This window comes from Plecotus auritus (assembly GCF_963455305.1).
Source record: "Plecotus auritus genome assembly, chromosome: 9".
Classification (NCBI taxonomy): Eukaryota; Metazoa; Chordata; class Mammalia; order Chiroptera; family Vespertilionidae; genus Plecotus; species Plecotus auritus.
Genome location: NC_137783.1, coordinates 113,292,119 through 113,309,005, shown reverse-complemented (window position 1 = coordinate 113,309,005; position 16,887 = coordinate 113,292,119). Strand labels below are relative to the sequence as shown.

Genomic DNA, 16,887 nt, shown 5'->3' with positions numbered 1-16,887 from the left:
ATTTTCTAAAAACAAAACACCTCCAAATATATTATTAAATAAGGTTCTTCAAAAATAAGTTGTCCTTATTGTTGTTATTATTCTTTACTATTCTCTATTTCTGGAAAATTCAAGAAATCCCCTTCCTCTGTTCTTTTAATTAGGATGGAAGATTTAAAGTTTTCAAATTGAGTTTCCTTTAAAAAAGGAACAGAGAATTAAAAATTTATTAAATATAAGGAGATACCTGAGATGACAGGATGTGAAAAGTGGCCAAGGTTCAAGGGTGAGACCTCAAGGAAGACAGAAAATCTGTTCAAAGTTCATTGTATTTCTCTAGAGACTACTTTACTCTCCAGTGCATCTAAGTACTGATTCATTGGCAAATACATGTCTTTTTTCTAGTTTCTACATTCTCATCAGAATAATACTGAAGAGTAATTCATAAGTTTTAAAGTACCTGTTCAATATTCTGTAAGTTAAGAATCATTGTATTAAATGCTCCACATGTATTTATATAAATGTCTAATTTATTTTTGCCATAGCTTTGTATTTTAAATTATATGTGTGATAAGAAGTTGTGCATTTACACAGATGGTTGACATAAAACAAGGAATTATTTTGTATTCTTGTAATTATGAAAGATGCCTCTATGCAAAATTCTCATATTCACCATAGTGGAGAGGCACCTATTTGAAGGAGAACCTTACAGGAAGTGAGAAACCTTGATTCTGGTCCAGATCAGGCACACCAACTATATTGGAGCTAGAGTCCATTCCCCAAAATTTATAATGTAGACTGGGGAATAAGTCTATCTTAGTCACTTTCAAGAGCTGTTTCAAACTCTCATTTGGGGTAAAATTGTGTTGAGTGGCTTCTGAGACAGAATTACATGTTTGCAAGATTTCTTTTAATGATTCAAATACATCTTTTTTAAAAGACCCCTTATGTATGAACTGGAAGAAAGACTTGGGAAGATTATAAGGTCATAATTATCAGAGTAACATTTTGGGGAACTTAATGTCTTGGATTATAGAACAGGTTTTAATAGAGAAACTCCTTTGATTCCAGGCCCTGTAAATGCACATCTGCTTGGAGTTCTCCCCATCCAGGTCATCATGTCAGACTCCAACTACACTGGCACCTCCTTCTTCCTAACAGGCCTCCCAGGCCTTGAAGCTGTGCACACCTGGCTCTCCATCCCTCTTTGTGCCATGTATGTGGCATCTTTGACAGGGAACAGCCTGATCCTGTGGGTGGTGAGGTCAGAGCCCTCCCTGCACCAGCCCATGTACTACTTCCTGTCCATGCTGGCGGTGACTGACCTAGGGCTATCTGCTTCCACACTGCCCTCCATGCTCACCATCTACATGCTGGGTCTCAGGGAGGTAGCACTGGATGTATGCTTGGCCCAGCTCTTCTTCATCCACACTTTCTCCATAATGGAGTCCTCTGTGCTGCTGACCATGGCCTTTGACCGTGTTGTGGCCATCAGCAACCCCCTGCGCTATAGCACCATCCTCACGAGTCCCCGCATTGCCAGCTTGGGCCTGGCCATCACGGTGCGCAGCATCGGTCTCCACATCCCAGCCCCCATCATGCTGAAGAAACTGCCTTACTGCCGCAATCGCCTGCTTTCCCACTCCTACTGCCTGCATCCCGATGTCATGAAGCTGGCCTGTGCTGACACCCACATCAACAGCGCCTATGGTCTCTTCGTAGTGCTCTCCACACTGGGTGTGGATGCAGTGCTCATTGTCCTCTCCTATGTTCTGATCCTCCACACAGTGCTGTCCATTGCCTCCAAGGCAGAGCGCCTCAAAGCCCTCAACACGTGTGTCTCCCACATCTGTTCTGTGCTGCTTTTCTACACACCTATGATTGGTCTGTCCATGATTCACAGATTTGGGAGGTGGGCTTCCCCATGCAGTCGTGTACTACTCTCCTATCTTCACTTTCTCACACCTCCGGTACTCAATCCCGTGGTTTACACCATTAAGACCAAGCAGATCCGAATAAGGATGCTGCGCCTCTTTCGGTCAGATGGAGCTGGCATCAGAGAACCTCAAGATCATTAAGTCTTTTCTAGAAAGAAGGCAGGAGAAATTTTAATCATAGTTGTTTAATGAGCCACTGAGCTTACAATGAGTCCCATAGTCAAGAGAAAAACTGGAAATAGAGACTACCATCTTCCACATGAAGTTATCATTCATGGGGAGAAGTAACCATATTCTCATTTACTAATTTTTCATTGAACAAAGTTTTGTTTAATACCTACCCTGTTAAATGTACTGTTGTAGACCCTGGAGATAGAAATATAACTAAGATACAACCTCTGTTTTAGAGGAAAGGCTCATATCATTTAAGGCTCAAGAAGGAAACTTCTACTCTAAATGGAAAAGGAATCTAAAGAATAACTAGGAACTTTACAAATATATAAAGATGCACAAAATGCTTTGCCTAAGAGTGCAGGAGAAAGAATTATTGGCAAATGGGGTGATGAATATTTCTGAAATACAATGATATTATAAGTATTTTTTTAAAATCCTTTCTAAGTATAATCCCCACGAGGAAAGGTATTCTTTATCTCTGTTAACCATTACATCCCCTTTTCTGAATGTAACACTTTCCATATATTGGATTTTGGTTTTCAATTGCTGAATAAAAGAATGGATTAATGAATGGGTTACATTTTTGAGAAAAACTTCTGGTAAGGTGAAATGTTCATGTAATTCTAGATGTGAGAATCAGGCCTATAGGTCTTCTTAATTTCATTCTTATATTATCCCACCCCGTTTTTCTGTCTTCTCTGATTTTAATTGAGCATTTTATATTGTTTTATCTCCTTTAGGGTATAAAATATGTATTTTGTTTATCACTGAGTTTACATTATACATTTAGAACTGGTCTTAATCTACTTTCAAATATCTCTCTACCACTCACATGTAATGCAAGTATCTGACACACAAAGTATTGCCAATTCCTCCCTCCTTTCCCTAGTAATGTGATTTCCTTTCACTTATTCATATAGAATAATCACCCAGAACACTGTTTCTTTTCTTGCTTTAAATAAAAAGCATTTTTCTTTATATCAATTAAGATTTAAAGAAATAAGACTGTATTTTACCTTTATTTATTCCTTCTTTGACACTCTTCCTTTCCTAGTGGAGGGCCAACTTTCTGACATATAATGTTCCTTTTATCTGAAGGACTTATTTCAAAATTTCATTCTGGTCAGGTCAGCTAGCTTGAATGCTCGCATGAATTGCTTTTTTCCTTTTGTCTTTCTTTTTTTTTTGTTTGATAAAATCTGCATCTGCCTATCTCACTTAATTAAGGTCTGAAGAATATTTTCTTCACTGGATATGAAATTCTAGGTTGGTGATTTTTTTCTTTAAATATTTAAAATATTTCATTTTAATCTCCTCTTCCTTGCCTTATGTCTGAGGAGGATTTTGCTATAATTCTTATTTTGTTCCTCTACTGGTAAATGTTCCCTCCACCACAAAGGATCCTTTCAAGATTATATTTGTCTTTAATTTCTTCAGTTTAACGATTTGACTAGATGCTTCTATTTTGGTACTACTTCTTCTTGATGTTGAATGGGATTACTGGATCTATAGTTTGGTTTCAATCATTAATTATGGAAGTTCTCAGCCATTATTGGTTCATATGTTTCTTCTGATTTGTTTCTGCTTTTTATTTTCTGGTATCCAAATTACATATATTGTTTCATAGTTCTTGGATGTGCTATTCTGTGTTTTTAATTTTTTTCCTCTGCATTTCAGTTTGGGAAATTTCTATTTCTTGACCTCCAAATTGATTTATTCTTTATTATGTTTATTTTTTAGTCTACTGATGAGCTCATCAAAAGACATTGTTTATTTTTATTACAGTGTTGCTGTTGTTTTCATTTCTAGCATGTCCTTTTGATTCTTACAATTTCTTTCTCTCTATTTACAATGCCCATCAGTAATTTTCACATTTACTATTTACATTAGAGCCCTTATCATATTTTTCATAGATATTTAATGTCTCCATTTGATAGTTACATATTATGAAGTGTATCTTATTCTCTTTATGATAAATTACTTTGTCTCTTTGAAGTATGGTTTTATTTTTCCTTTGTGATTTTTGTTCAAATTAAGGCATGTTTTATTGGGCAATAAGAAATAGGTAAATGTGCCTTTAGCATGAGGATATTTGTTAATCTGATTAGAAGTTGGGTTGTGTTTACTTTAGCTATAGATACGAGAAGATATGTTCCTTGTTTTCTACTCACCTCTTGTACTTTTCCTTAGAAAAAAAATCTGTATTTTTCAGTTCTTTTAGTTCAATTTTAGTTGAAAAGTAATTTATTGTTTATTATATTGGAATCCTATTAGATTGGTGCTAAGGCATGATATGTGCAGGAGAGAAGCATACAATAATCTTCTAATTTAAATCTTAGAAGGGCCTGAGATGTCACTGGGTCTGTTTCTCAGAGCTCTGGCCTTCACAAAGATTTCTACAGAGGTCTTCATTTGTCCTCCCCACACACCTCCCTAGCCTCCTTTTTCTTCTTTCTCTGACTACAGCATGCTCAATGTATTGAATCAGGAACTCTTTTCCCACTTAGATAAGACAGTAAGATTGAGGAAGCTGGATATGAGAGGAATTTCTTTCCTCCAGTACAGATAAAGTTCTGAAAGTCTTTTCCCTTAACACATTAGTTTATTATGGAGAGACCTCTGGTGACATTTCACAATAGTTACACTTTCATTCCTTTGCCTGAGTCACAAATGCATCTTTCTTTGTTTCCCATTTATAACATATCTAAGTTTATAGAGCATAGAGATATTGTGGATGGCCTGGGAATGATTCTACTACCTCAGAATTTTGGCTGCAAGTATTAAAATATAGTTAAAACAAAAGTAACACATAAAAATTATTTTAATTATACAAGGACAGGCCATGAATGACAAGAACAGGGATGCAGCCCAAATTATTAAGTAACAGAATGTTGTTTCAGGAAAGAAATCAGGAATGAAATTAAACCAAATCCTTCTCTCTCCCACCCCCATCCCTCCTCAACACACACACACACACACACACACACACACACACACACACACACACACGATATATGCACTTCATATAGTTTTCTGTATTCTGTATTTTTTTCTCTTCATATTTTTATTCCTGTTTTACTTTATCATATTTTCAGATCACAGATATCCCTGGATACTTACTGGTGTCTAAATGAGATAGAATATCCCATTCACACTAGAGGAAGTATGCTTTGACCAAAAGTGTGCATGTGCATGAGGGTAATGACTTCTAAGATTATCCTCTTATTCATTAATTCTTTTGTTAGGATAGTAATGAAACATTTTAGAAGGAATAAATTCAGTCAGGATTATCAAAACCCATTCACTTATTCTGACTTATTCCAGGGCTGACTATATAGATAGTGGCTATAGAATGAAATCCAATTCTACTAAATTGAGAAAGATTTAAAAATAGGAAAATAGAAGCTGAAAATCTCCCCTTGATGATATGGGAAATAGGGTAGACTACTGAACACCAGCTGTAATTGTTCAGGGGATTTCAAGACATAACTTCCTTAAGTAATTCAGTTTAAGGTGAATTTTGAATAGACATTTTTCCAAAGAAGGCATATAAATTACCACTAAGTATATGAAAAGGTGTTGAACATTACTAATCATCAGGGAATTCAAATCAAAATCACAATTAGATATCATCTCACACATATTAGGATGGCTATTAGAAAAAAAATAAGTATTGACAAGGATGTAGGAAAAAGGATACCCTTAGGTACTGTTGGTGGGAATGAAAATCAGTGCCTACAGTATGGTTACTCCTCAAAATTAAAAATAGAACTATCATATGATCCAGCAATCCTACTTCTGGGAAAATAGTCCCAGAAATTAAAATTAATATCTCAAGGAGATATCTGCACTCCTACATCCATTACAGTATCATTCATACTAACCAAGACATGGAAACAATATACAGTATATGTCCATCAATGAACAAATAGACAAGGAAGCTGTGGTATATACATACAATTAAATATTATTAATCCTTATAAAGAAGGAAATCCTGCCATTTGTGACAACACGGATAAATCTGGACATAATGCAAGACACAGAAGGAAAAATACTATATGATGCCACTTAAAGGAAGGTTGAAATTTCTTAGCATGGCACGTAAAGTTCTCCTCTCTCATATTTCTATTATTCATTGTTGCTTTTATTGATTTCCAGTAACACAAAAACATTCCTAGTCTTGCTGTTTCTAGTATTTGTGCTTTAGTTTATCCTGGCTCACTGCCTGAAAAGCTCTTCCCAGCCCCATACATTTGTTCTAATACCCAGATCATAGTATTGTACCTCATTTTAGTTCTGTCTCAGGAATCATATCTAGCGACCAAGATGAGAGAACTCTTAAAGGACGCATTTTTTCCATACACTTTAAGCTTGCCTTGGCAATATGAATATTTACACTTGGATGGTGCCACCATTTTCTGTTACAAAAGAGTCTCTCTACAGCCCATTGCTAAACATGTTTGGTGATGACAATCCCTAAGCCCTGAAGGGAACCTGTGTTCCCCAAGGAAAAGATATTTGGGGCATTGGCCAGGTTGCTATAAAATTACTGTTCACTGTGAGCTTCCTGCCATTGAACTCTTATAGAGTAGAGACACAGTCTCAGCCTGGCACTCAAGTGTGAGTCAGTATTGTGGGGCTAGGAAAGGAAATTTATATAAATACTAGAGGCCCGGTGCATGAAATTCATGCACGAGGGGGTGTGTCCCTCAGCCCAGCCTGCACCCTCTCCAATCTGGGACCCCTTGAGAGATGTCTGACTGCCCCTTTAGGCCCAATCCTACCAGGATCAGGCCTAAAGGGGCAGTCGGACATCCCTCTCACAATCCAGAACTGCTAGCTCCCAAATGCTCGCCTGCCTGCCTTCCTGATTGCCCCTAAGCACTTCTGCCTGCCAGCCTGATCACCCCTAACTGCTCCCCTGCCAGCCCGATTGCCCCTAACTGCTCTCCCCTGCTGGTCTGGTACCCCCCCCAAACTGCCCTCCCCTGCAGTCTTGATTGCCCCCAACTGCCCTCCCTTGCAGGCCTGGTCCCTCCCAACTGCTCTCCCCTGCTGGCCATCTTGTGGTGGCCATCTTGTGTCCACATGGGGGCAGGATCTTTGACCACATGGGGGCAGCCATCTTGTGTGTTGTAGTGATGGTCAATCTGCATATTATTCTTTTATTAGATAGGATAGAGGCCTGGTGCATGGGTGAAGGCCAGCTGGTTTTCCCTGAAGGGTGTCCCAGATCAGGGTGGGGGTTCCCTTGGGGTGTGGGGCAGCCTTGGTGAGGGGCCTGTGGTGGTTTGCAGGCCAGCCATGCCCTCCCAGCGACCCAAGCAGAGGCCCTGGTATCTGGGATTTATTTATCTTCTAAAATTGAAACTTTTTAGCCTTCTCGGTGGCTGCAGCCATCTTGGTTGGGTTAATTTGCATAATCACTTCTGATTGGCTGGTGGGCGTGGCTTGTGAGTGTAGTGGAGGTGCAGTCAATTTGCATATTACTCTTTTATTAGATAGGATAGCAGGTAATCTGAGAGAGCAATGGATATAACACCCTGAAAAGAGCACTCCGACATTTCATTTCAAACAAGCTCTTGCATAGAGTTAGAAGGTGTGAAAAAATATAGTTACTGGGTACCCATGGTCTGCCTTCTATCATTGTCTTTGTAGATTAGCTCTCATGGGTTTGTTTCCCTTCAGGCATTTTCTGTCCTTGATCTGCTCTCAAAATGTATCTTCTTTCTGAGTAGTGGAGCCACCAGTGATGGACTTCAAGGTTGATTTATGTTTACAACTCTGTTTTCCTTTTCCACACTGAATCCTCCACAATTTCCCAAGCTACATAAGAAAGCCTCTTATCTTTAGTTAGTAAGGTGAATAATTGTTAAACAATTGTGATTCTATTCCCATTACATGTTCTTTCTTTATCAATAACACACTTGGTATGTATGAATTCTCAGTTAAATGTCAACTCCATGTAACAGATACCATATTAGCTATGTTAGCCACTGCATTTTTTTGTAAAAATAGTATTATATTTTACAAAAAAAAAATGGTTCTCAGTGAGTATTTACTAAGTGAGTGAAAAAATAATTCTTCAGTTGTAATTTGCAGAAAAATTTTATAGCAATTTAAAATGTTCATGTGGGAGGCAATGTAAGATATAAAAACATAAAGAAATTATCTTCAAAATACTTCTTGATTGTCATGCAGAGCACCCAGAGATTTTGCTGTTCTTCCTTTTTACATTAAAAAAAAAAAATGATGGAGGGAGAAAAATGGCGGCGGAATAGACAGACGTGTTCCGAGCCTTGTCCCGGAGCAGAAAGAAAGAACAGCTGAGGGTCACACTAGGAGTGTTTGTTGGCAAGTTGGGGGACAGCTGAACTCCAGAAGAAGGTGGGAGACTGCTAGACGGGGTTCCCCTGACCTGGCAGCTCCCACTGCGGCTGGGTCCCCTCCCGGAGCTGCGGGCTTGGACGCGGAGTCGCCGCCATCTGGAACCAGAAAGTGGAGCTTATCGGAAGCCTGAGAATCCACAACTGCGGCACCCACGGAACAGCTGCGAGCCCCAGAACTACGCTCCCCAATTGGCGCAAACACACGGGTTCAGAGGAGCTCTACACTTCACCACGGAAAGGTCAGATTTCGCCTGGGATAAGGTGAGGTCTCTGGTCCCGTGGGAGAGAGGAACGCGCGTTTTGCGGGAGCTGGAGGACCAGGGAAGTCTGTGCCTAGAAAAAGCGGTGGCTGCTGGGGCTGGCGTGATCTGTGAATGTGGAAGGGGGTCCTCATAGCTGCTAACAGAAGGGCTCTCTAAAAAGCAACCCATTTTGATCTGAAGTGCAGGGACACCCTAAGAATTTCAGGGGTGTGCTAGACTTACGCGCAGCCACGGAGTGCGCACACTTGGGCTTTTTCCTCTTGAAATTCTTACTTCTGATTACTAAGCCCAATTCATAGGTTCACCCAGTTGGGGTCACCCTGGGAGACTGCAGGGGAAAGTTGTTTTTCTGGAACCTGGGGATCGGAGCGGGGAGTGACCATCTGAGAGCCAGCTCTGAGGCAGCCCACTCCCACAAACCGGTAGGGAGTGCCACAGGGAAAGAAGGCTCTAACACTCCCTAGAGAGGCCATAGATAAACCCGGAAGTCAATCCAGAAACACTGCCACCCAGGGGCTGAATCACAAATTGACTCTTGTGTAATCAAAAATAAAGGAATACGAATTAAGACACACCGCCTGCTTAAAATCAGGACTGGCTTACATCACTGAAGAGCAGTGGAATGCAGGGAACTGCAATACTGTCCGGACTGAGAAACAGGCGTGCCAAACAGAACAGCAGAGGAAGTGAATGACCTTCACTACTCCACATTCTATTTTTATTTTTTTATTTTCATTTTTTGCATCTTTTACTCAAGAAACTAATTTTTTTCCTCACTTGATTTTACCTTTTTAATTATTACATTTTTATTTTCAATCCGTATTATTACTACTGCTATTTTATCTTTTTTTTTTTTTTTTTTAAGTGTCATTTTATTTTCTCTTCATTTTGTTTTGGGATTAATGTTCTACATTCTATTTTTATCTTTCCTTTAGCATCATTTTACTCTATCTCAAATCTACCTTTATGCCATCACTCTCTTCCTCACTTTTCCCTTTTCAGTGTCCTGTTTATCTTACCCCTTTCCTGCTTTAGATTTTCCCTATTCTTTCTGTTTACCCCCTTTTAAAATTTCACCCTATTTATATATCTAATCTCCAATCCCCTGCTCCAAGTCCATACACACCTCTCTCTTCGCTGTCTTAACTATCCAAAAAATTGTTCTTCTCTCTGTCCTTTTGTTGTTGTTCGTTTGAATGTAGATTATATCGAATTTTTATGCTTTTTTGTGAGATTGTTTTGCTTATTCTTCTTTTGTTTATTTTTTTGTTTGTTTAGTGCTTCTGTTTTCCCTTGCCTCACTCAATATTAGTTGGTGTTGTAGTTTGTATTAATCCCCAGGTACTTGTTGCTGGCATTTGCTGGGATAAGTGATTGTTCTATTGGAGTTTTATCCCCAATATATATAGTCTGTTTCCCTTTCTCTCTTAGTCTCTTTCTTGTCTCTCTTACTTTTTTTTCTTCTTTTTTTCCCTTTTCCCAATTTCATTTTGACACCCCCCTTTTTTTTTCTTCTTCTTCTTTCTTTCTTTTTCCTCTTCTTCTTTCTCTACTATCCCCTGATTTGCCTTTCTCTGGTGGTCACCTTTATTGGAGGTTGTTAATATTGTGAATACATTTCTGTTCAGTGCCTTGTGTGTTGTACCTGGTAGTGCTGTATTTTGTGCCTTTAAATCGACGCAGGAGAGAGAGAACTACATAACCAGACACCCAGAGAAGAGAGACCATGGGGAGACAAAGACACAGCCCGCATATGAAAGAAAAGCAGGCATCACCAGAAAAGGAAGTAAACGAAATGGAAGCAAGCAACCTTCCAGAAAAAGAATTCAGAGAAATGGTAATAAGGTGGCTGAAAAGAATGGAAGACAAATTCGACAATATGAGCAAGAACCAAGAGGAAATGAAGAAGAACCAAGAAGAAAAGAAATGAAAAAAAAATGATGGGTGAAAAAAGGGAAGGGAAATACCTATCGTCAGTTATATTGTGATAAGTTTGCATGGTGACAGGTCACATCCTAAAGTATAATAATACCAAATTACTATCATGTACATAATATAACCATTATAATATTATATACCAACTGTATTTAAATAAACATTTGTTTAAAGATGTAGTAGGGCAACTATTCTGCTGTTTGAATCTCTAATCATTGGCCAGAGTCACCAAGTAAGGAATGAAAAAAAAAAAAATCTATGTTAATTTGCCACTAGTTGGAAGTCAAACTTCTAATGACTTATTCATCCTGAATGCAACTCAGTACTCATCAGTGTTTGAAGTAATTATTTTGAGAATGAAATATGTATTTTCTTCTATTATTGCCATCATTAAGAATAATGGCAACTTTTTCAAAATTAGAAAAACTTGCTCTTTGGCTTCCTTACAACCAATTACAAGCAGCAGCTTAGAATATTATAGGGAGAAATGCAGGTTAAAACTAGCTGTCTGATAGCTATGATAATTTCCAAAAAACCAATGATAATTTTTAAAAAGTAAAAGTAAAAGAGGAACTATCAAATAGCCAGATAGTCCCATACTCTTCTATAGACTCTGGGATATCATTAACACTAAAAAGTAGTATACAATAACACTGTTAATGTTCCCAAGTCTTTAAATGAAGTATAAACTTAAAGTAATATATTTTACTAGTGGCCCAGTGCACAGAATTTATGCACAGAGTGGGGGTTCCCTCAGTCCAGCCTGCATTCTCTCTAATCGGGGACCCCTTGGAGGATGTCCAACTGCCCCACAGGGATTGGGCCTAAACTGGCAGTCAGAAATCCCTCTCACAAACTGGGAGTGCTGGCTCCTAACCACTCACCTGCCTGCCTGCCTGATCGCCCCTAACTGCCCTCCCCTGCCAGCCTGATCTCACCCCCAACTGCCCTCCCCTCCTAGCCAATTTGGTTCTGATTGGTAAGTTTCTATGCCAGTCAGTGTCAAAAGCTCCTCCTTCTAGGCAGCTATTGGGTCCTAACAGTTCACCCAGATTTGGTCCTGATTGGTTGGTTTCTATGCCAGTCAGTGTCTCTGGGCCTATCTCCAGGCCTGATCAGAGAGGCAGGGCAGATCAGCAGCCTCCACAGAGGCCAAGAGAGAAACAGAGGCACAGCTACTGGCAAAGCCCAAAGAGAAAGAGAGAGGCAACAGCTCACCAACAGATGCCATGGAGGCTGCAAATCAGACACTGCCTCTCTCTCTGGGCCTCTCTCTGGGCCTAATCCACAGCCCCCTCTGCACGCCACGCCAACCCAGCACTGACTGCAGGACTGACTTCTGCTGTTCGGTCAAGTCTTCAGTTGGTCATTATGGACCCTGAGTTTTTATATATTAGGATAACATATTACAGAATATATTCACACTAAATGTTTAATATAATAAAAATATTTAGTACCTCAAAGTAGCCACCTTTTTATTTATCAATAGTTCATGCTAAGCAACATGTGTTGAAAACTATCATAAAGATATAAGAAGGGACATTTTCATCTGTATGAGTCCTAGAGAACTATTCATTTATTCCTTCAACAACTATTTGAAAGTATGCTCAATTCTGTATACAAAATGGGCATGCAAAAGAGATATGCCCAATCTCCCGAACATTGTGGCACTTGGGTCAAACAGTCTTTTAAAAATATCAAGCTTTAAAAAGTCAAATAGAATGAAGTGGTTTGTTTATAGATGTGTTAAAGGTTTAAGTTTTATTCAACTGTAAGAGATATAGGAGAAATGAGAACCTTGCCGATCAGGTAAGACGAAAATACTTTCTGTTAAAGAAAAGAATAATAAGGGCTTAGTCCAATGACAACTTTAGGAATCGAAGAAACTAGCATTTAAAATAGTAGAGTTCAGGATACAAATAGAATGAAGAGGGATGGACACAAGAGAGGTGGTAGAATTGTTGACTTTTAGGCATTATTCTGGGACAAAAGTTAAACTTTGGAAGGTTTTTATGTGGTAAAATTACATGGAAAATTGCTATTAAATAATAAACACAATTTTGATTGTTGGGTTTCAGTTATCATGGTTTAACATTAAGACCAGGAGAACATTGTGCTAAGTGAAATAAGCCATTCAGAGGAAGACAAGTACCGTGTGATTTCACTCATATGCAGTGTCTAGTGAACAAAATGAACTAAGAAGCAAAATGGTAACAGATTCATAGATAGAGAGCAGGTTGACAGATGTCAGGGTAGGGCTAGGTGGGGGTTGAAGAAATTGAGATAAATAAATAAATAAATAAATAAGTTTAGAATAACTTAGGGAGTTATAAATGTGGGTTCCTGGGACTCATCTCCAGAAGATTCTAATTCATCCAGTTGGGGGCAGGGCCTAGGAATCTATTTTCAAAAGATCCCAGATGTGCAGGCAAGGATAGGAGCCTTTGTGTGAAGGATCTCTTGAAGAAGCAGATATGAAGCCCTCTGAACATGTGAAAAAGCATGTGTGTTCCAGGAATTTTCACTCCATCTAGGGATCATGACTATGGCAGCCTCACTGATGGTCCTCCATTGTGTTTTAAACAAAAATTATTTTGTTTCTTTTTGTCATAAGAAAGCACGTAAGAAATATCTACTTAAACTGGTAAAAAAGTACTAACTTACCTTTAAAAGTACTTTAATTTTTTTTAGATTTAAAAAAAGTCTTTACTGTTGAGAGTATTACAGATGTTTCCCCATTTTCCTGCCCATTGCCCCCCTCCACCCAGATCCCACCCTGCCTCAGGCCTTCACAACCCTATTGTCTGTGTCCTTGGGTAATGCATGTATGCATATAAGTTCTTTGGTTAATATCTTCTCCCCTCCATGCCTTGTACCATCCTTGTATAATGTACATAACTTTGCAAAGTAAAACTTGCAAGGCCTCTCTCTCCACTTCTCAACCCAGCCCTCTAGACAAAACTACAGGAGTTTTGTGACAGGAGTGCAAAACACCTCCTAGGCATTTATGTAGAGAATTTAATATTTTTAAAAGGCCAATACAAGTTCTATAATTCAACATTAGGTTCATTTACTAGAAAATATTATGTTTAAGGTCCTGGAGAGTAAAAAAAAAAGTCACTTTTTTTTTTCTATAGAAATAAAGAGGACCCGTGATAAGAATAGGTTATTAGGGAACATAAAGATTAGGAGACAATGAGAAAATGAGAAGACATTGAACTACAGAGAAATTGTAGAGGAGAGAGAGCTTCTTCTCATAGAAGAAGCCCAGTAATGGACACAAAAAGAGAATGGTAATTTGGTCAAATATTTTCAGTGTAGTTCTAGTGATGGTGGAAAAAAAAAAAAAATCTATCCTGAATTGTAATATTGTGGATTCCCCAGATCATTTCCCAACCCTTTTCATTCAAATCTTTTTTTGTGCCATTCCTCAAATCAGATATTTAATATTCTAATTTTGGCATTTAGCTAAATTATTATGTCTTTTAAAATGTTCATCGTTACTGTATTATTTTCATTGTTAGAATATTTTTATGTATTTACTTGTATCTTTATATTATATTATATTCCATACTTGATTGTAATTTTCAAAAGAACAGAGACATTATAAACTCTTTAATGTTTCTATGCTGGTACTGTACACAGGGCTTATGAAAAAACTAGAGGTCCAATGCATGAAATTCATGCATGGGGGAGGGGGTCCCCTCAGCCCAGCCTGCACCCTCTCCAATCCAGGACCTCTTGGGGGATGTCCAACTGCCAGTTTAGGTCAGATCCCCTGTGGGATGGGGCCTAAACTGGCAGTCAGACATTCCTTTCACAATCCTGGACTGCTGGCTCCTAATCACTCACCCTCCTGCCTGCCTGGTTACCCCTAACTGCCCCTGCCTCCACCAGCCTGATTGCCCCTCACCGCCTCTGTGTGCTGGCCTGATCGCCCCTAACTACTCAACCTACCAGCCTAGTCACCCCTCACTGCCCCCCCTGTCAGCCTGGTTTCCCCCAACTGCACCACCCCACCCCCTTGCTGGCCTGGTTGCCTCTTACTGCCCCCCCCCAGCCAACCTGGTTGCCCCCAACTGCCCCCCCTGCAAGCCTGGTCGCCCCTCACAGCCCCCCCACTGGCCTGGTCACCCCATACAGCCTGTTGTTCAGTCATTTGATCATCCCTCACTAACCCCCCTGCCAGCCTGGTTGTAGGCAGCCATCTTGTGAGGGTGTGAGGGTTAATTTGCATATTACCTCTTTATTATATAGGATAAGTGACTACATAAATGAATAAGCAACCCCCCAAATGTCTTCCATTGGGATAAATTTTCTTTATATAATTTAGTTTGATGATATATATGTTATAATTATAGATACCGTAGATATAGAGGGTTGAAGATAGATTGTGACTCTTGAAATCATATTTTGCTGTTGTTAGGACCTCAGGCCTGCTCTATTAGAAAAGTTTTCTATCCTCACTGCAGGAAAATCTTCCCAGGAGAATGCTGCACATGCATCATCCACCACGAGGGAATAGTGGTGTCCCAGGAGCTTTGGTTCATCTGGCTCACAACGCTCTTCACTCCTCCTCATAAATCTGAGCCTCTGCCTCCCTGTGCCATAAGGACTGGTAAGGAAGAAAGCATTCGTGAGGCTAACTTAGGTGTTGCAGAGCAGCAGCCCTAAGCTGACACTGTCACCTGCTATGTATGGTGACTGTGGCTCAGAGAGACTAAAAGTGAATGAAGTTAAGGAACTTACTTGCTTAAAATGGTCAGGACATTGACTTGCTTCTATAACCTCTGAGACTGAATACTAAGGAGATTCCCTGTGAAATCGTCATAGCTTATTCCAATGAGTTGAGTGACCCTGGAATTCTACAGTAAGCTTTACCTGTGCTAAACTCTGAGGGGCTGTATTATCTGACTATTCTCAACGAGAGCAGATGGTTGAAACAAAACTGTGATTAAATACTTTTCTTATCTTGAAAATTACCTTCAAATATTCATGTCTGCTTCTACTACCAATTCCTCTGTATTCATTCTTACAGGGTTTCCTGGCCTGGACCAGTACTATCCCTGGTTTTCAATTCCCTTCTCCTCCATCTATGCTATGGTTTTCCTGGGAAACTGTCTGGTGCTGCATGTGATTCGGACTGAACCGAGCATGCATGAGCCCATGTTCTACCTCCTGGCCTTGCTGGCCCTCACTGACCTGTGCATCGGGCTGTCCACAGTGCACACAGTGCTGGGGATCCTGTGGGGGCTCAGCCAGGAAATCAGCCTGGATGCCTGCATTTCACAGATTTATTTTGTCCATGGTCTCTCCTGCACAGAGTCTGGAGTCCTTCTTGCCATGGCTTTTGATCGCTTTACTGCAATCTGCAATCCTCTGAGATACACATCCATCCTGACTAATAGTAGAGTCATTCAGTTCATGGTGACCATTGTCCTGAGAAGTGCTGTGTCCATTCTTCCTGTCATTCGTCTGAAGTTCTTCCATTACTGCCGCCCTCATGTCCTCTCCCACTCTTTCTGCTTGCACCAGGACCTGCTCAGGCTGGCCTGTTCTGACATCCGCTTCAACAGCTTCTATGCTCTGGCTCTGGTGATCTGTACCCTGCTGTTGGATGCTGTCCTTATTCTCATCTCCTATGTTTTCATCTTGTATACAGTGCTGGCAATTGCATCTCAGGAAGAGAGGCTCAAGTCTTTGCAGACCTGTGTTTCCCACCTCTGCGCTGTCCTGGTTTTCTATATTCCCATCATTGGTCTCACCATGGTTCACCGCTTTGGGAAGCACCTCTCGCCTTTGGTTCATGTTCTTATGGGCAACATTTATATTCTCTTTCCACCCCTGATGAATCCAATCATCTACAGTGTCAAGACCCAGCAGATTCGAAGCAGGATGAAGAAGTGGTTTTCTTTGAAAATGTAGTGAAACCTTTGAATTTTATTCAGTAAAATGTTTTTTTTTTCCCTTTATTGATTAAGGTATTACAAATGTGTCCTTATCCCCCCAATCCTGCTCTCACCCTCACCCCCTGTTGTCTGCATCCATTGCTTATGCTTATATGCATGCATACAAGTCCTTTAGTTGATCTCTCCCCTTTACCCCCACCCTCCCTATTCAATAAAATGTTTTAAGATAAAAAACAATGTTAGTTCCCATATGTTCAATAACTTACAATTTGTATAATATTTTCTAAAAATTTCTGTTCTT

At 39.8% G+C, this 16,887-nt stretch overlaps 1 protein-coding gene across 1 annotated transcript; it reads left to right on the top strand.

Annotated features, from left to right (window-relative positions):
* Window positions 1-1,097: 1,097 nt before the first annotated feature.
* Window positions 1,098-16,602, top strand: LOC308233660 (uncharacterized protein; the record flags this gene model as incomplete). Its single annotated transcript, XM_080640635.1, has 2 exons — window positions 1,098-2,055; window positions 15,668-16,602. The coding sequence occupies 2 exons, from the start codon at window positions 1,098-1,100 to the stop codon at window positions 16,600-16,602; spliced, it is 1,893 nt and encodes a 630-aa protein (XP_080496761.1).
* Between the last annotated feature and the right edge of the window lie 285 nt (window positions 16,603-16,887).